The 21296-nt window shown below is 37.8% G+C and overlaps 1 protein-coding gene across 1 annotated transcript in view; it reads right to left on the bottom strand.

Moving 5' to 3' along the window:
• The window catches only part of LOC139127064 (uncharacterized), a 39639-nt gene extending 22261 nt beyond the window's left edge, over positions 1–17378 (bottom strand). Inside the window, exons 1-8 of the mRNA XM_070692989.1 lie at positions 17244–17378; positions 7533–7638; positions 5813–7074; positions 5266–5361; positions 4524–4613; positions 3927–4040; positions 2861–3244; positions 1915–2595 (exon numbers count right to left, since the gene is read on the bottom strand). Of these exons, the coding sequence (XP_070549090.1) occupies positions 1915–2595; positions 2861–3244; positions 3927–4040; positions 4524–4613; positions 5266–5361; positions 5813–7074; positions 7533–7567 (2662 nt within the window). The 5' untranslated portion in view covers positions 7568–7638; positions 17244–17378. The remainder of the gene's footprint in view (positions 1–1914; positions 2596–2860; positions 3245–3926; positions 4041–4523; positions 4614–5265; positions 5362–5812; positions 7075–7532; positions 7639–17243) is intronic.
• Positions 17379–21296: the final 3918 nt, after the last annotated feature.

The raw sequence follows: 21296 nt of genomic DNA, 5'->3' as shown, positions 1-21296 counted from the left end.
ACACACACACAGACAGACAGAGACAGAGACAGACACGCTCACACACACACACACACACACACACACACACACACACACACACACACATATATATATATATATATATATATATATATATATATATATATATGTATGTATGTATGTATGTATGTATGTATGTATGTATGTATGTATGTATGTATATATGAACTTGCCCGTATCTCTACATGTGTGACGTACACCAGCACAGATAAGAAATCCATATTACCCCTGTAGTACGTCATCAACCGGAACTTTTTTCCTGCATGGTACCGTTCATACATGAACGTCGCGACACAGACGATTTGTCATGATCGCCATGCCGTGCTCTTATGACATTGTTACAAAAAGGTGACCCGATAAATCCAGACATGGAAACATAGAAGGCATGTCCAACGAAATTTCGAGTCGCTAAAACTATAGCTATTCCCGAGAATCGAATGGGGATACCGTCGATTGCTTTATTTTAATGGCTCAGTAACGTCGCGGCTCCAGTCGAGTCGTAAGGCTCAATGTGGACGTCGTACCTGGCGATCCCGGTTGGCGATAAACCCGAAATCTACACCTTAACGTAAGTTCAACTGAAGAATTGAGTACCGTATTATCTTTGGGAAAGCAACATAAGAGGCACAAGCATAAAGTCATTCGATTAACAACGATAAATTCCCTTCATCACACAAAAAGCTCCGTAAATTCTCGCTTGGAATCACACCTGCAGTATAAGGCTTTAGCGAAGACATACTGTAAGCTGCAGTACAGCGCTGTGGAATCCGACATATTTCGAAAGTTGACTCACACAACACTCACAACAGAACATAAGCTTAGTGTCCGTCAAGTAACAAAATTAGGAAGTATCTACGGCGAGATATGTGTCACTGCAAAAACCTAAGTCCGTTAGACGAAAACATAGACCACCTAGATCGGGATTGACGAGTTGACACCGGCGGAGACCGGTGACGGCAGCGTTGTGGCCACAAACATGGGGGCGACTCGCAGCGATTTCGAAGCTGTTATCCAATTGGGTGGCTGAATCTTACCAATATAATGAAAACAATACAAATAGACTCCCTAAGTGGCTGTGAATAGTGACAATCGACCAATCAGATATAACCTTGCAAACACGCTGCGAGTCAGCCACAAACATGCAGTGTGGTACTATGTGTGTCATCAAACCGAATCTTTCGCGCTCGCCAAGGTCGAAACTTGTGTGATATTTTCAAAAGCCACGGCATCTCTAAGAATGAAAAGTACTTTTTCGATCGTGTCGTTGCATTTACTTCAGAAATCTATTTGTAAATATTCTAAATAACTCTGAATACTAAGACTATCTGCCGCTAGCGCGATAAAAGCTATGTCCGTCGATGGCTGACTTACCTTGGCATCGGTACAGCACAAGACAATGATTGACACGTTCACGTGACCGAATTCGTATGTCTGATTGGTGGAGATACCATTCAATGTATCAAAATTTCAACTTGATGAGATTTATGTATGAAAGTATCTCCTGGGTGACAGGCCGCTTTACCCGTTAAATGAAAGTAATCCGCATAAATAAAATACAAATCTCAACGAAATTCATGCAATTTGTTACAATAATTTCGATCCATCTACGTCAAAAAAAATAAGAAGACTGTTCATATGATAAATATATAATCCCATGAATTTTTTTCTGTTTGACGTCATCGTATACAGGTGTTTTTCGAGGAGCCGTACAACTTCGAGGCTTGGGCTCAAAGTTGTACGTCTCCGCGAAAAACACTCGTATACGATGACGTCAAATAGGGAAAATAATATGCGATGATATATATATATATATATATATATATATATATATATATATATATATATATATATATATATAATACATGCAATTTTTCCCATTGCAGGTCAACAAACCTTGATTGATTTGGCTAAGACTCAGTATTAGCTCATCGATTTCTGCAGTCTTTGCAATCCTCTCGTTGACAAGTGAGACGTCTTCTGTCAGCTTCTTTTGCAGCTCACTTAGTCTCTTCATTTCATCGTTGAACCAGTCCGTGTGTGAAGTCAGCTCCTTCTTCACGTCACCAATCTGATCAGTCACTGTCTTCCTTGTAGCCACATCACTGTCTTCCAAGAGTGAAAGTTCCCTGGTAAGTTCATCAAGCTTAGTTGATAGCATCTCTTTTGTAGTCAAGCTCTGCTCTTCCATGACCGATATTTCCTTCTTAACCCCCTCAATCTGACCACCTAGTTTCTGCTTTTGTGCGTCCGCCTTCTCCTTTATTAATGCCAGTTCCCGTTCTAGCTCATCCCTCTGTGCGTCAAGCTTCTGGCGTATTTCCAATTGCTTTATTGTACTAGAATGTCGTGATCGGACCTTCAGATTGAGCCATTCATCTAAGGTTTTACTCCCGGTGTCATAGAGGACTTTACCTTCCTCGATGAAAGTTGTGTATACGCGCCTTTTTTCAGTCTGCCGCTGCGTATTGTGACGCTGTTTCGTAATGGCCTTTACTTTGATATGCTTTACATCACGGTCCAGTATTTCTCTTTGATTGCTCAGCAACGTGACATCTGGTGCTCCTGTAGCTGCCTCTAAATAAGAAAATGATAATTCAATATACAGTGAATAAATATACATATGAAATCTGATGTATATAAAATATACCAATATATGAAGTATTTATTTGTATGAAATATTTATTTAAGTGCATGAAAGCAATCTACAAGTAGGAAGTTGTTTGTAGTTATTGTACAAAGGAAAACCATCATTCTCATGCATCACAAATTGATTGGACATTGGTACGATTTTACGTAGGTTAGGTACGTTTCGTTTTGGTCCGTGCCATGGTAGACTTACCTGTCTCTTTGATATCCTGTTTGCACAGCAAGTATTCTTGATAATCTATGAATGTTTCCAAGGACAACATCCTAGCACCGATATCATCAAGAATTGGTATAGACAGAAAGGTTTTATCGGCCATTCTATCTAACCGTCCACTGCTATAGGCATCCCACAAGGCATCAGCTGCATCCGATGAACCACATCTTACAATGAAATTTAGACTTCCTTCCCGAACTTCTTGTCCCCGAATATCGGAATGAATGCTAGTAAGTCCATCCATATAGTCATGTACATTTGTCTGAGTGCTTGCATGCCTGAATAGGTCAGCCTCTATTTCAGATATTGGTTTGTCATTCTCTGGTGCACCATCTCTGACACCCAAACGTACAACCATGTGACCTGGCAAATGTCATGATAGGAACGAATTGATTAGACAGTGAAATTATAATATTTTCTGATAAAAGATTCACCAGCAAATTTTGCCACCAACCTCTTACAATGCAAATTATTCTAACAATATACACCCAAAAATGTTATACAGTTGGTTCAAGTAAATTGCACTTGATTTGGTGCATTTCTAAGAGCATGTCAAAATGTTAACAATTTGAACCATTGCCTCATAATTGTTTTCAAAATGTTAGTCAAAAACCATGCCAAAATGTGATATCAATGAAAACAATCAAATCATTTATCGTGAAAGGAGAAAACGACTTAATATCTAAAATGGCCGACACAAGTATCCATTGATTTGTGTCGGGGAAGTACTTTTCACTTATGAAAAAGGTTTCACTATCGACATTTTTATTACGACGTCGCCAAGAGACGACTGAGCCAAATCTGCTATATGGCACTTTACCCGAAGGTGCCTTCAGTGGTGAATATATACAACCACACCCTGCAAGACAACTGTGAATTGCAGTACAGACTAGAACTAGGACAGTACTCTTGATTCTGCTCGTGTGTTGCGTTTTGTTTATTCAATAGTTGAGCTTCATGGGTGGGAATAATTAACAGCATGGTCATAACCTAGTTGACTTCAACATAACTACTGAACCAACGATTTGGTGATTGTGATACCTACATTGTCTATGTTGAAATTGATTTTTACTTTCAGGAGGGAATCCATTGTCATCGCCTCTACTGTTGACTATATTAGATGACTCATGACCATGTTTTCCACCTTGTGTATTCCCATCTAAAAATATGACATGTCCAATAACGTTAATAAAAATGACAAATCTAAGGTCCTTTTTTGTCATAACCACAAATAATAATAGATTTTTGATTCGTTGCCGTTTTTTGTTTTGTCATTTTACAATAAGAAATCATTTCTCTAAGAGACTCGAGACTTTACGAGAATCATAAAGATTGTTTTTCCTGTAACAGTCCTTCGTAGCAAACTTTATTACAAAGCTTCGATGGAATAGAATAGCATTTAAGAAACATTTACCATTCCAATAATACCTGGGACGAAAATAAAAACTCCTTTTAATATTTGCTGAACAGGAACAGTCAACAACAACCGTATGTAAATAATATATAAATAAGAGCATCGCGAATGCCTAATCACTGTACTTTGCCGCTTGATAATACGTTATTTCATTACTGCACAAAGATGGCCTGAAAGTCCTTCCACTATCTTGCAAGCGGCTTGAACGGAAATACATATTATTCTTACCACTTTTAACTTTGCGTCTTTTACTGCCTTGGTGACTTTCAGATTGACTTTGATTTGATCCGTTGTTTTCATCTCGTGCAGAGGCTTCACCTGGATACAGATTCAAAGAGTGAATTGTAAAAGGTGAATGCCTCACTAAAACAGTTAAAGTGCTGGCAAGCATATGGTGAGTGTTAATAGCCATACAACGCCATGTCGCTAATAAATCTCCATTTGTATGTCATTATTCAATGACCGATTTAATACAATAGGTGCTAACACACAAGATCTGTTACATATCTCTGGATCTGAACCGTTTTGGTAATATTAATCATAGTTGTGTACTGTACAATCTCACTGAGAATACATTTATAGTTTTATTAAAGTTCAAATCAAAAATTGACAAATTAAAAGAGGATCCCGAAGGCCAAAAGAGATGGTCGTTTACAACTACTAGGGGAAGTTTCAGGATACATACTGAGCACATGCCTAAAGGCTACTTGTTCCTGTTAATTACTCCTTGTCAGGACTCGGAGTTAAATTAGGGAACCAAATACAAGTGCAACTTTCAGTGGAGGTACATTGTGATCCGCGAAATGTCCGTAATTATGTTTGAACACATATTAGAGACTAGCTCTTTTTTGATCAATGCAACGTTATACGTACATAAGTTTGTACCAAGGAGTTTACATGATGATAAGCTATCTCTCACCGAAGGTTATTCCCGAGTATGTCTTCATACAATCGAATACTCTGTACTTACGAGGTTTTTCCTGACAGTCAAGATCAGCTGAAAGGATTGCAGGACTTGTATTTGGCGTAACGTCTGCTTGTGAATCATCCACTTCTGGTCGATTGTCTAAAATTGAGTAATTCAAACGTTCAATGGCAACAATCTACAAAGCAGTCCAATGTGGAGGAATGTCACCTTTTCCCATCGTATATTTCTCCAAACTTTCTCCCTATTTGATGCACAATTTTCAGCTTCGAGTTGCGGTTTATAAAATGGCGTAGAAAAACTAAGGGTATTAGGTATGTCGTTATCTATGAGTGCACATTTTACTGCCAACTTTGGTTACTTGTGTTCTGTTTTGGAATAACCACATTTAAAAGTGGTATTTTATTATTGACAGGAGGAGCAAATTCTAACGCTATAAAATGAATGTTAAGAAAATTAACACCACTGAGAAGGAAGAAAATGAAGGTGGAATGATTGATAAAGGCGATTCATTGCATGGTAATCAAACAATATAAAATATACAATGATAACTTACGCGTTTGTAGGAAACACTGAGATGATCCTTGCTTACCTAGTGCAACAGAAGTTACTTTCGATTGGTCTGCCTGCTCGATACCTTGACCCTGACAAACCAGCTCAGCCAACATCACTTTCATGTCCCGTGCTACCTCATCGGCCTTTACGTGTAGCTTATGCCTCATTTCTGAAGCTCTCTTAAGGAATGCAGGATAATTATTCACCACATCTATTATTTTATTACCGAGGATGGTGTGGCTACTCTTCATATCGACTGCTAAATCTGTCTGGTCTAGGTATGGTAAGTATTCAATAACTGTCTTATGACTCGGAGAATATTGTGGTACAAGAAGAGGGGTTCCGGTCGCGATTATAGAGAGTGACAGATTAATGGAGTTGATGGAAGATGGAGGAACAAGGGCAAGATGTGATTGCTGCAGAAGAGTGATGACTTCGGAGGCTTTGAATGATTTGTAGACAATTTTAAGCTGGGAATGCGGGTCAAGGCGGTTCTTTATATCATTCTCGCGTCCTTTTGAGAGGGACACAATGATCCATTTCGGAGGTTCTTGGGACAAATTGTGAAACGATTCAGCCACATGATTCATAGCTTTTGCTACTACAGAATCGTGTGACAACTTTTCTATGTCATTGTCGTCAACGAACATCAAAATTTGAAAATTGCCACTTTTCGGTTTTATGGATGGGCGCTTAACTTTGAAAAGGTTGTCAGCTGGCGCAAGTTTTAATGAACGATGATTTACGACTGTGTCCAAACATTGATAGTATGTCTCAAAATATTCAAATATTTCAGAGCCGACGGAAAACACAGCTTTTGCATTCTTACTATCTCGCATTGTTAAATCTTTCCAGACTTCGCGCTGGTGTTCATCATATCCAAGGACACCTAAAGGAGTGTCGAGCTTATACGGGTTTATAAGGTAGAACGACGCATCACGAAAGGCCGTGTCTCTAATGGCTACAGCTGGGTACGATGTTACCATACTGAAACCAAAAACCACTTTCACCCTCTGAATTTTGCCTATGTCCGGAAAGCATAACTCGTGCTTATGAAGCCAGCTAATATCTTCCTTGAAGAGACGATATAATTCCGGCGGATCCGGATAAATGACCTTAACATCAAATTCGCGAAATTCATTTTGATCTTCGTTTTTTACTTTGAAAGCAGTGCAATAAATTGCATATCCTGCAGCGTGTAAGAAATAAATCAGTTGCCAAATAGCAGCAGCCACACCACCAAAGATTGGCCAGCCTAGGTACGAGCAGACGACCAATGCAGCTGGGCGTTCATTGTCGCTGAAATGTGCAAGTAAATGACAAGTATCAAAATGTGATTTATGTGATTTGTAGGGTGGTAATGTTGGTTAGTTTCATACGAAATGTTGTTTGATTGCACTGAAGAACAGGTCGAAAGGGAGCGACTCAAAAGTTTCATGTATTTGGGAGATTAAAGCTTCTCTTTGTGAAGTTGTGTTCATGATTTCAAGATACCTGCGGCATTTAGTTTTTACATAGTGTCTTCCTAAGCATAGCAAAAACTTAATTTGGGGAAGGCTACAATCTCACAAATAAATTATTCCCTATTCTTCAGCAGACATCTGTTATTTACCATTCGCAATTAAAGTCTTAACATGCAAAGCAACAGAGGCTGACGAAACATAGCGAACATATGGACCAGTGATACAGATTAGTAAAACTTTGGCATATTGTTTCAACATTTTCAACATTATAGGTGTACTTGCAGATGTACTTACCTTGTACTTTGAGACGCTTTGTCTTTAGAGGACATTCTAGAAACGATATCACCTCGAGAACAATTGAAATTGAGCAATATGTCTTACTTTGGTCATCAACTGTGACCTATATTAAAGCAAGTAAAAAAAGGTGGTTTAGCTTAACAAACCACACCCTTCTTAAGTTCTACGCTATATATGTTGCATGAAAACCTTTTGGAACGAGTAAGAATTTGAAGGCATTCATCTACCTTTTCTAAATTGTTTGTGTACAACAATATGTATTAAATGTATAGTCGTCTGTACACACCTGCATGCATGCATACACGTATGTATGTATGTATGTATGTATGTATGTATGTATGTATGTATGTATGTATGTATGTATGTATGTATGTATGTATGTATGTATGTATGTATGTATGTATGTATGTGTGTGTGTGTGTGTGTGTGTGTGTGTGTGTGTGTGTGTAGGTGTGTGTGTGTGTGTGTGTGTATGTATGTATGTATGTATGTATGTATGTATGTAGGTATGTATGTATGTATGTATGTATGTATGTATGTATGTATGTATGTATGTATGTATGTATTTATGTATGTGTGTGTATGTATGTATATGTATGTATGTATGTATGTATGTATGTATGTATGTATGTATGTATGTATGTATGTATGTATGTATGTGTGTGTGGTGTGTGTGTGTTGTGTGTGTATGTGTGTGTGTGTGTGTGTGTGTGTGTATGTATGTATGTATGTATGTATGTATGTATGTATGTATGTATGTATGTATGTATGTATGTATGTATGTATGTGTGTGTGTGTGTGTGTGTGTGTGTGTGTGTGTGTGTGGTATGTATGTTGTATGTATGTATGTATGTATGTATGTATGTGTTTAGGTATGTATGTATGTATGTATGTATGTATGTATGTAGTGTGTGTGTGTGTATGTATGTATGTATGTATGTATGTATGTATGTATGTATGTATGTATGTATGTATGTATGTTTGTATGTATGTATGTATGTATGTATGTATGTATGTATGTATGTATGTATGTATGTATGTAGGTAGGTAGGTAGGTAGGTAGGTAGGTAGGTAGTAGGTAGGTATGTATGTATGTATGTATGTATGTATGTATGTATGTATGTGTGTGTGTGTGTGTGTGTGTGTGTGTGTGTATGTATGTATGTATGTATGTATGTGTATGTGTGTATGTATGTATGTATGTATGTATGTATGTATGTATGTGTGTATGTATGTATGTGTGTGTGTGTATGTATGTATTGCATGTATTGTATGGATGGATGGATGGATATTCTAACGATACAGATATTTTGGCCTTCTAAAATGGATAAGCTAACTACTATGTGGCACTACCTTGCGACTGACTCCAAGTATCCTACTTGGGCCAAAAATGTTTTCAAGAAAAGGAAAATATAAATCGCCATGTTCAAGAAAATGCACAATTGATAAAGTTGAATGTCACCTTGGGTTTTGGGAACGCACCACAACTTTTCTAAAGAGCTATTCAAATTATGTGTGAATAAAAATATTGACTACCATGATATTCGGAGGGGCCCCTTCAGTCAAGTAAGTGGAGTGAAAGAGGGCAGTTGATGACCAAAGCCAAGCAACTCACCATAGGCTATAATCCACCCTGCGATGCCGAAAGTGTGGGAACTGGCAGAATTCCCGAAGAATCTGAAGAATGGGGGACAGGATGGAATCCAATACCAAAGCGATGAAAGAATAACCGAATGTACCCCGGAGAGAGGGAATGTGTGGCGATAAGCAGGGTGACAGGTTCTGATGTTGAAAGGTATTTTTCCAATGCGAGGAATGATAGAAGAAAGATGCAGGTTGGGAGTGTTTAGTCGGGGGACCAGGGCATGAGAAGACAAAATGTGATAAGCATGACAATCCGGGGGGGGGGGGGGGAGGGGGTAAACTGTGCGAGCCCAGATGGAAATATGATATGATGAAAATAGAATGTCGGTCCAGGGGTCCATATGCGATATGATTCGAGCCTGTGGAGAGGGACTCAAGATGACTGTGAGAGCCAAGGTGGAAGCATAAAATGAAATACACAGGCAAGCTGGAGCCCAGGGGATCAAAGGTGTTATGATACGAGCCAGGGAAAGCAAATTCCTGGGGCACAGATCGACTGTGCGAATCCGGGCAGAGACATGAAGTAACGAGACAAGTACTGGGAAACTCAATCCCAGGAGATCATAGGGATCATAGCAAATATAGAGCCCGTCAAGAACTTACAAATCGATACTAAGGATCAGGAATCAAATACAAAGTTTCCTAAAGTACTTTCTCCTGGTCAAATTGGATTTCTTCCCTACCATAGCAACTTTTCAATGTTGAAAGGACCGGCCTCCTTGAATCCTCTACACCTACGTCGTACCATGCTTAAGTGGCATGAGTTGTTATAGCAAATATAAGTTACCGCCCCGCCAAATGTAAAGAATTTATGGAATGGGCTGCTGAATCAAAATGTTATGCACATGCGTTTTTCGCAAGGAAAGTCTGCAGTCTTCCGAGATAACCATAGTCATGCTAATTATAGAAATCTGCCGTTGCAACGTGATCGTTATAAACAAATACCGATGAATCAGCCGTTTATAGGCATACTTGTTGACGCGGGTAGAAGTCGCATGCAGTTCAGCCTGCATTCGTGCCTGGACTTTGCAAATTTAAATATTTGCGACCTCATGAGGACCAATCACCTATGTAATGCAGGTATGTGTTATTATACAAGTTTGCCTGTATGATTTTCATCCTTAAATTGAGGAAAGGAGTTTTGACAGTGTGTGCATATAACTATTATTTCACAGCACTGTGTAATAATTGTCGTTTTTCATTTTCATATACCGTATGCATGACTTATTTTTATGGGCAAGCATGTCTTTATTGAATTTCATTACACTATGCACTCGAAAGTTTACACAAGCGATTCACAAATGAGTGAAATCAATGTAATGTGTAACACACTAGATTAGACAGAAGTTCATGACACAAGGAGTTGATTGAATCGGTCACCAAGTTATTCGGGCAAGTAATATTACCAACTTAATACTCCATTCACCTTTTTGCTTGTATTTCAAGCAGTTGTCCCGCCCATAGGTCATTTAAGGTAATTAATAACGAAATACATTGGTACCTGCCACTTATTGGATTTCTCATTGCGGCTCCAGGTACAAGCTATTCAAAGTGACATTGTTTTGGTTTTTATCCATTTACAAACAGGCAAGTCATAAATACTATTACTGTCGGGCGGTTATCATTCAAAGTAAAGTGAAGTCGGGGAATATGTAGAATATGAACCATCAATCAACTACATTGAATTATTAGAAAGGTCAGCGGGTTCATGTATGCCTAAGAGTGTGCAGTATTGGCGGCAAATTAAGGACATACTTTAGACGCAATTCAAAAGCTTTTGACTGCAATCGTATTAGATCCGTAATTCCCTCCAGTAAGTTTACATTTGAAATTTCAATACTGTCACATTATCATATGCTAGTCACATCATCTGTCAAATCAGCTGATGCATGGTTTACTCAGCAGTTTAATCAAACCTTGTACAGTCTGACTGATAAAGTTAGAGTAATGTTGACTCATGCACGCCCCTAGGAGTACAGGATCCCACGTGCTAACTCGGTCATCTGTAACCTATGCCGGCTTGATCATAAAAAAATTAATTTGTTTTTTATGTTTGGGCTGTGCTTACAAATCTTAGATGAAGGATAACAGGGCTACTTTGTTTTGAAATATGTTAAGAAAACATTATAACCATTTTCACCCACCCTTTCAGCATCAAAAGTGCTTTTGTCATAATCATGTATCAGTTAAGCGATGACTGAACTTTTCTTCTAATCATCAGAGGTGCAGTGTATCACATCAACACCTGTGCCGTATTTCTAGAGACTCTTCGGCGTGTTCTAACGAACATCCTACTGTAGGAAATTATCGCTAAAAAGAGAGAGTTTGTCCTTTCAAGGCGTTGGCGAAGAATTCAACCGACTTAGTGACGATCTTTGACATTCGAATTCCTATGAAAACATGAATGTTAAGATATAACATGGGAAAGCCACAGTTCTTTATCCGAATAAGTTCCGTGTAATATTTGCTATTTACACAGTGCTTGGAAGTCGAGTCATTATATCACAACATACTGTACAGAACATCGGAGTAAGGATTTCGACGATAATGTCACTTAAAGCGTTCCACAAATGTCCACCTTGCACCTGTATCAAAATATAACTACATCGCCGTGTAAAATCATAAAACCAATAAAAATCCAACTATGCGGTTGTTGTGGTATGGTTTGTTAATTTATGACAGTAGTAGCCTTAGGTCATTGAGAACATTGTAACCACTCTACCAACCACGCACATTGCAGAGCATGCAGAGAGTGCTGACAGGAATTGGATGTTCTGTTGACGGGCCATTCTCAGTGTTGCATAGTTGACCGTACCTAGCAATGCCGAACACCTCAATACGCTCTATTCAAGGGGATCGAATACATGCTGATAAGATCTTTTAAATGGCTATAGGTTGACATTTCCTGTAATAAGGGATCGTCGACAATGAAAACTACAACACAACCAATATAATCCCATCGTTCAGGTGATTCCCTCCCTCCCCCCCCCCCGAACGAAGTACATATGCGCAATCTAAATATCAATGGCGGCAGCGATGTCTCTTTTTACGAGCACAGATAATCCTATACATCTTTGATCATGAACAAGTCCAAAAACACAAAAATACCGTAAACAAACATTAATCCAATCCACCTCATGATAAATTTGCTTTTTCAAAAATGATAGAATCATTTAATATCTTTCAGGCTTGACAGCTCAACAGAGCAAAATCGTGTCAGTTCTCACCTCACGTTTATGTACACTTGGTAGTTCTATTCAATTTGTCTTCGTATTTTGTGGGCTTTCACTTCTAGTTGAACTCAAAGATTGTAGATGGTATCAACGTAAATCAAATAATACGTTCATGTACTAATTCTATTTGTAATAAATATATGCTATAACTCATTTTTGTCACTCCCTGGCTTAAGTAAGTATATTGCCACGCAAACCGAAACCCAAAAGCCAAACTACACCCCCCAAAATGAGCTCTTACGTTCTACACAAGGGAATTGCGCAAGTCTTACGTCTGCATTTATTGTCGACGGCCCCTGAACGAGTTATGTGCCTTTCAATTCACCCAATAAAGATCAACCTGCGTAGTAGCCTTTTAGTGACATTTCACCCCAGTGATGACTTGACATAAGGGGTACATTGGTGAGGTTTCAGAAGGATCTCTGGATCAGCTGATACAGCGATAGCAATCTTGAAATTCTGGTCTTGCCATGTTCAGCGGAAATTAATTACTCTTCACATACTCATAAAGTATAGTTTGCGCCTTCACTGAATTTATCGAAATATCTTTAAAAACATCAATTTCAGTGGAAATATTTTACCAGTAAATAATCCCAGTCTATACCAGGCTTCTTGGTCTTGTCTACTTTCGGTTTAAGAAAGAATGCGCCGAGAAAGTGGAAAGTCTTAGCCTGTTGATCGAACTTTAACCAAAGAACTTTTTGAGCATTCTCTTTCACAATCAAGGATAAAAATCATAGTCGCTGTGCTTATTTAGGTACAGCAGAAGCACATATAAGCTTCAATTTATTGATATTTCATGTGTTAGCCGTACTGAAAAGATGACATTTTGTTAATTTTTTGCCTATTGTAAATAAGATATCTGACTTGCTACAATTATTGAATGTAAAACCGAGTCGGACAAATAGTCTTCCTTTAAAAGCTAAGGATATTGAAGCATCATTTATACAGTTCATTGATATTACTAATGAGCACGTACTGTACAGAAATATTTCAAATACTTGAGCTACAGCACTTATTTGGTGATCTTATTATACTTGGCATGTACATTTTGCAAGTCAGCCTATATGTTATATACAAGCAGATTATAAAAAGATGTCTATGTATTTCCTTTCAACAGATCGATATTTTCGTCAACATATTCAGCTTTTTACAACATTTGCAGTGTTATTTTGAAAATAATATAATGTAGCGTGTAACACTTTGAAGTGTCTCTTCGACAAATACGATTGTAATCATTTCCCATTGTGTTTATCCGTCTGAAATAGTATTCCTGATTTTAAAAGAACGGTTTGAATTCATTGCTCAGTTAGTAAAATAACGGAGCTGGTATAATATCACAATGACGTTCATTTATCTATGAGAAGTTGCCAGCGCAGTAAAAGCAGAAAGGTAATCACGAGGGCTTATCGTTAAATTAACTTATGTCCCAAAAATTGTGTCTGTGCATTTCTACATGACATGCAACCTATACGAAGTTGTGAAATTCTTTTCCACCGCCATGGATAATGAATCACCAAAACTATAAATACACTAGCAAGCCCTGTTTCTGTGATTTATAGTTTCAGTATCACGGCAAATATATAAACCACGCTCTGCGATGTTGTTCACATTTGCAGCAATGCGCAACATAAATCTACCACTGCCATCTGCCACCTAACTGCAATTATTATCCAAAGGCTTCTTCATATTAGCTGACGTCAAATGGTACTTGGAAAACCGTTCCACCGAGATATGTCCACCATTGTATATTGATGTTGAATTTACAAAGTGTTGATATTGACTTCCATGATTAAAGCCTATTTTTTTAAGTTCACAGCGTTTGTTTGCCCCTGTACTCACAATAAGACTGTAAAAGAACGGTTTGAATTCATTGCTCAGTTAGTAAAATAACGGAGCTGGTATAATAACCGGCTTATATATCACTTATGATCTATATAATGTAAGTATGAAGTCTTGCCCTGGGAAACATTATTTAAATAATCCTGACCTGATGGTATGTCTTTGGCAAATTAACTGCTGGGTGTAAGGTGTTGTGACTACAGCACCGTGTGTACTGAATAAAACGTTGCGTTGCCAAACTTAGACGGATTTAACGGAGACGTGTATTCCGAATAATGGGTAAAGCTTGTGAACGAAACACGTCAATAGGGAGTAGTGTATCACAGCTATGTAAACAAATGGTGATTACTTAGCTGAAAAATAAACGCTGGACAAGTTTCGGGGTCATAAGGTCACTGAATATGTGAAAAGTTGTCGGAATATACTGCACGAATTAGTATTCAATTGACATATTTTGTTTTCCAGTCAACATTTACTATTTATAGCACAATTTTCAAGCTGCTTTTCATGCAGCTTCAAGCAAGATTAAGAATTTTTATTTTTTCCGCCAAAATGACACCATCCATAATTGTGCTTTTATCTAAACCAGTCGTCCTAACTACAGTGTATTTCATTAATGATTAAAGAATGGTACTTGTCAGCTATGGTAACAGAGACGTGCGACCTATTTCTCACAGTGCGTACGTCTGTCGGTCATGTTATAAGGTGCATGCAATCCAAAATGACATTGTTTAGGGTTTTACTCGAACAACATTATGATATTTTTGCAAAGAGGCACGTTATGGAGATTGATTAGAGTAGGGTGGTTGCCACTCCCTAACAGTTAAGAGCTGCCAGGTTGGCGAATAACAAAAAATGTGTTGTTGTCGGTCTGACCGAAAAATAACAACTTGGTTCTCAATTTTCATCGTTTCAATCAATTTAGCGTATCCAAAAATGGCTGAACTCGTCGAACTCCAAGGGAAGTGTGATAGCATTGCCTGTTCAAATAAAGCAGTCAAACTGACAAAATGTCTGCGAACTCGTAAAATACGAACCATCAATCATATTAGTCGACGAACTAAAGAGGTCAGCGTGTACGTGCTTTCCTAAGCTGACATTAATGGAGGCAAACCGAGGGTAAATTGGATCTTTACACGCGATATAAGAGTTTGAGTTTTCCAATAAAGCTCTAGATCTGCGACTTCCCTAAAATACCCTTGCCTTCACAATTTCAATATAGCCACATTCGTATATCCATCAACTGATTGATAATTTATTTTAATGAAGTTTATCCATACTGGCTGATAAAGTCGGTGTACTTTTCATGCATGCACGCCCCTTAGAGCACAGTAGGGCCTTGCATGCCAACTATGTCATTTGGAATCTATGCCGACTGGATCAAAATAACCGGAATTTTAAATTCAGGCCAGGTAGTTCGTGCCTCCACTAAAATTTATCCAAATATCATTAAACCATCCATTGCGGTTGAAATATTGTAACAGTCAGTGGAAAGTGTTGAAATGTAATTAATCCCAGTCTATACCAGGCTTCTGGGTGTTGTCTAGTTTCGGTTTCTGGGTTGAAGGCGCTTAGAAAGTGAAACGTCTTGGCTTTTTTATCAAACTAAAACAAAAAACATTTAAGGCATTCTTTTTTAAAATCAAGGATAAAAATTAGAGTCATTGTGAACACCTAGGCAACGAAAACACATAAGCTTAAATTTATTGATATTTGATCGTCAAAAAAGAAACACCCGTCCATTTGTTAACTATACTGAAAAATTAACATTTTAGATGTTTACAAAAATAAGACCATGTTCATTCTTTGTTTAATGTACCTGATGTAAGCTTATCTGATTTGAAATAATATTGATAGGCCTACTTTAACGCTATTATCATATATGGACTGTCAAAACCACGTGGGACAAAAGGCTTTTCTCAAAACGCCGAGAATGTTGAAATCCATGTATACAGTTCAATTGATTTTGCTAATGAGCATTGACTGTAAAGATTATTTCACATACTTGAGTTAAAAAAATTAGTTGGCGATCTTGTATGAGACTTGGCATGTACATTTTTCAAATTAGCCTCTATGTTGTATACACGCAGATAATAAAATATTGTATTTATATATATATATATATATATATATATATATATATATATATATATATATATATATATATATTTCATCAGACCGATATTTTCGTGAAAATTCTCGAGTTTTTCATTGCAGTGTTATTTTCAAAATAATATTATGCAGCGTGTAACACTTTGAAGTGTCTCTTCAGCAAATATGATAATTTTAATCATTCCTCATTTAGTTTATCACTCTGAAAATAGTATTCCTGTTTCACAATGCCGTTCATTTATCTAGGAGAAGTTGCCAGCAGTAAAACAGAAAGGTCATCACAAGGGCATATCGTTAAATTAACTTATCTCCCATAAAATTGTGTCTGCGCATTTCTACATGCAACCTATACGAAGTTGTGAAATTCTTTTACACCGCCATGGATAATGAATCACCAAAAGTACAAATATTCTAGCAAACCCTTTTTCTGTGATTTATAGTCTCAGTATCACAACCAATTTTATATATACCACGCTCTGCCATGTTGTTCACATTCGCGCCAGTGTGGTACATTAATCTACTACTGCCATCTGCCACTTAACTGCAATTATTATCTAGAGGCTTTGACATATTAGCTGACGTCAAATGGTACTTGAAAAACCGTTCAACCGAGAGATGTCCACCATTGTATATTGATGTTGAATTTACAAAGTGTTGATATTGACTTCCATGATTCAAGCCTATCGAACACTTTTTTAAGTTCACGGTGTTTGACTGCCTCTCTACTCACCATATGATTGTAAAACAATGGTTTGAATTCATTGCTTAGTTAGTAAAATAAACGAGCTGGCATAATTACCGGCTTATACACCACTTATGAACAATAAAATGTAAGTATGAAGTCTTGTCCTCGCAAAAATTACAAAAAAATTCTCACCTGATGGTACGTCTTTTGGCAAAGTAACTGCTGGTTGTAAGGTGTTGTGGTGACTATAAGCACCGTGTGTCCTAAAATAGAAGGTTGCGTTGACAAACGCAGACGGGTTTAACGGAGACGTGTATTCCGAATTATGGTTATAAAGGTTGTGAACGAAAACAAGTCAACACGGTTTTGTATCGCAGCTATGTAAACAAATGGTGATTACTTTGCAGAAAAAAAAAACGGCGGACAGGTTTCGGGGTCATAAGTTCATTCAACATGTGAAAAATTGTCTACAGAAACTGCGCGAATTAGTATTCAAATGACATATTTTGTTTTCCAGTCAACATTTACTATTTCTAGCACAATTTTCAAGCTGGTTATCATGGAGCTTCAAGCAAGATTAACAATTTCAATTTGTTTCCATTAAATTGACATCGTCCACAATTGTGCTTGTATCTAAACCAGTCGTCCAATCTAAAGTGTGTTTCATTCATGATTAAAGAATGGTCCTCGTCAGCTATGGTAACAGAGACGTGTGACCTATTTCTCACAGTGCGTACGTCTGTCGGTCATGTTATAAGGTGCATGCAATCCAAAATGACATTGTTTAGGGTTTTACTCGAACAACATTATAATATTTTTGCAAAGATGCACGTCATGGAGACTGATTAGAGTAGGGTGGTTGCCACTCCCTAAAAAATAATGTTGTTTTTTCACCAGTTCTTTGTTGTCGGTCTGACAGAAAAACTAACAACTTGGTTCTCATTTTCCATTGTTACAATCAATTTAGCGTATCCTAAAATGGCTGCACTCGATGAACTCCAAGGGAAGTGTGATAACATAGCCTGTTCAAATAAAGCAGTCAAACTGACCAAAATGTCTGCGAACTCGTAAAATATGAACCATTAATCATCTCCATAGACGAACTAAAGAGGTCAGCGTGTACGTGCATGCCTAAGCTGACATTTATGGAGGCAAACCGTGGGTATCTTGGATCTTTACACGCGATATAAGAGTTTGAGTTTTCAAATAAAGCTCTCGATCTGTGACTTCCATTTCAATATAGCCACATTAGTATATCCATCAACTGATTGATAATTCATTTTTCAGAAGTTTATCCACCCTGGCTGATAAAGTCGGTGAATTTTTAATACATGCACACCCCTTAGAGTACAGTAGGGCTTGCATGCCAACCAAGTCATTTTGAATCTATGCCGACTGGATCAAAATATCCGAAATTTTAAATTGGGCCAGTAATTTAATCATGAGCTCTGTATCACGATCCTTTGCTTGAGGATATCATAAATTTCCTGATATTGTCAAGACTTTATTTTATCCTCTCTGTACCACCTTTGCCACGGTCAAGTATCAGTTACAGCGATGAGTGATGTTTTTTCTCTGTGAAATCATGTGACATGCAGTGTCAGTATCACACCAACACTTATATCCAGTTTCTTAATACACACACCCTCTGCGTGTTCTAAATTCGGGCAACTATAATATAAATCTTAAAATACAACATAATTATCACACAAACAGAATCTTTCATCTTCGAGAAATTGGCAAAACAATCCAACCGACTGAGTTATGAATTCTTTGGACACTGTTATCCACAAAACCATTCATTTTCGTGATCTCATTTTGAAAAGCCACCGTCAGTCGTCCCAATTAAAACATGGTGACGACCACTATGTATACTGTGCTATAGTCATTTGAAATTTGTGGAACTTTTATCAAGACAATCGCTCTGCTTTGCAATAAAAGTGATAAACTGCTTGTACGTGAAGCGAACGGACGGTAGCTCAGGTGTACAGATGAGCTGTTGATATTTCTAAAACCTGTGAGGTCAAAATTGCAAATGATATATCAATGTACTCCAATACTAAATTTCATCAACATTCGCTGAAACTCGAGACATTATTTCGCAGTATACACGTACAGGGCATAGGATATAGGTTTAGACAAAAGCGTCAGTGAACGACCATCCCGCAAATATTCACCTTGCAATGTTGTTCAAGTCTGACTAAAACTGAATAATTTGTTGAAGTATAACTGAGCTTACAATGGAGGGTAAAATCTTATTTACAACAAGACATTTTTAAATTCCAGTTTTTTGCGGTTGTGGTATGGATGATACAGCTCTATCAACTAGTGGTCTGAGAAAAAAATACGAGGAAAGTCATACTCAAAGCGCAAATTTCCAAATGATTATATTTAGTGCACTACCACCACTGTAACAAACACGCTAGTCGCACAGCATGCAGAGATTGCCCGCATGCATACAATTGGAGGCTTAATACGTGCCATTCTTAGTGTGTCAAAGTTCACCGTACCTGGCCATGCTGAATACATGAATACGCTCTATTCATGGCGATCGGATACACGCTGATAAGACTTGTTTACCGTCACATGTTGACATTCTGTATATGAGGGGTCGTCGAAAGAAGCAGCCGCACGGCCAATGGCATTCCATTGTTAAGTTGAGATTTCTTCCCTCCACCTTCAGACGAAAGTTTTTACGCGCAATGTAAAGTCAATGACGTCAGTTTCATGCATTTACGTACAGGAATAGAAGCTTCGACTGATCCCGAATACTAAACAACACACATACACACACACCGCAAATAAACACCAGTGTAACTTAGCTCACAATAAATTCACTTTTCAAGATATTGAAACGTTTTGATATATTTCTTGCTTTCAGAATGCTTGACATATGTAAATTTCCACTTCACATGATCTTTCGTTACTTTTGTCTCCTTTGGTCGTCTCATTTTGTGGCCGTCAACTTGTCGATGAACTTGAAGATCGCATATTGTATAAATTTCAATCGAAAGACAAAGTCAAGACATAATTTTCTTTGTGGTTAATATTTGACAACTCATTTTGGTTTCTCCTCAAACCATCAGGTTTGGGTGTACATGTCTTTCAATACTCTCAAACGGTCTGGTTCTAGAAAACGATACGAAAATCCCTAAATGAATTATGACATTTTCCCTTAAACGAGAAAATTACGTTGGCCGTGCGTTTGTATTCATTATCAGTGGCTCATAAATTACCAGTGTGCCATTCAGTTCGCTAAATAAATATCAGGCTATTCATTTATTAAGCTTTTCTACGGACAGTTTGACCTCATTTATTTGATAACTTTACGTGAGGAGTTCAGAGGTGCCTGTTTTGTGAAAAGATATGTGAATAGCTGATAGCAGAGAGCTGGCAGTCTTAACATTCTTGTATTGACATGTTCAGTAGAAGTGATTTACGCTTCGTTGCCCAATAAAAGAAAGTTGTTACTTCGTGCCGTCACTAAATTCACATTAATTTTATAACCTAACCGTTTCAGCGGAAAGGTTTTAACAGTTAATAATCCGTGTTATACAAGGCTGTTGTAATGATAGCGCTGAGGACTCTCAATACAACACCACAGGGCTGATGGATGTGTCTCTGCAGTGTTGACTGTTGTGTGGACACCGTGGAGTTTCGAGCGAGACAAAAAGACCTTTACACCAATATATACGCATTCAGCACCTGGTGACACAAGCGTGAATCAAAGGAATTCTCTTATGTAACGAATAGATAGTAATTATATGCTAATCTTCGAAACGCATATAGTTGTTCAGTGTTTGCCGAGATGTGGAACAAGCCTCTGCGACCTTTGTTAGGTATACTAGTCTCGGCTGAAATATACATGTGCTTGTACCAATCACGTTAGTTATTTTTTGTTAGACTTTTTGGGCATCGCGAGAAAAATATTTACCAATTTTTAGCCAGTTTGAGGAAAGTAAAAAAAACTCTGCTCACTGTTATTTAACTTTCATCAATTAACTTTCATCGGTAATTGTAGAACAGAACCCTGGGATGCGGAGATCTTGTCATCACTGTGCTCATAAACCAGGGCGGCATGATTACGCTCGCTACCGACCGACCGATCGCGAACGACCGTTATCAAGATCAACGGAAGAAACATGAAATCCTACAACTTGTTTCACGCGAAGAGTATCGCTATTTGAATTTAAGAAATAGCTCTGCAGGCTCTCAAATATTCCTGTACAAACTGAACACCTATAT

Source organism: Ptychodera flava, unplaced genomic scaffold (assembly GCF_041260155.1).
Source record: "Ptychodera flava strain L36383 unplaced genomic scaffold, AS_Pfla_20210202 Scaffold_28__1_contigs__length_4768798_pilon, whole genome shotgun sequence".
Lineage (NCBI taxonomy): Eukaryota > Metazoa > Hemichordata > Enteropneusta > Ptychoderidae > Ptychodera > Ptychodera flava.
This window is presented reverse-complemented; position numbering and strand designations above follow the sequence as displayed.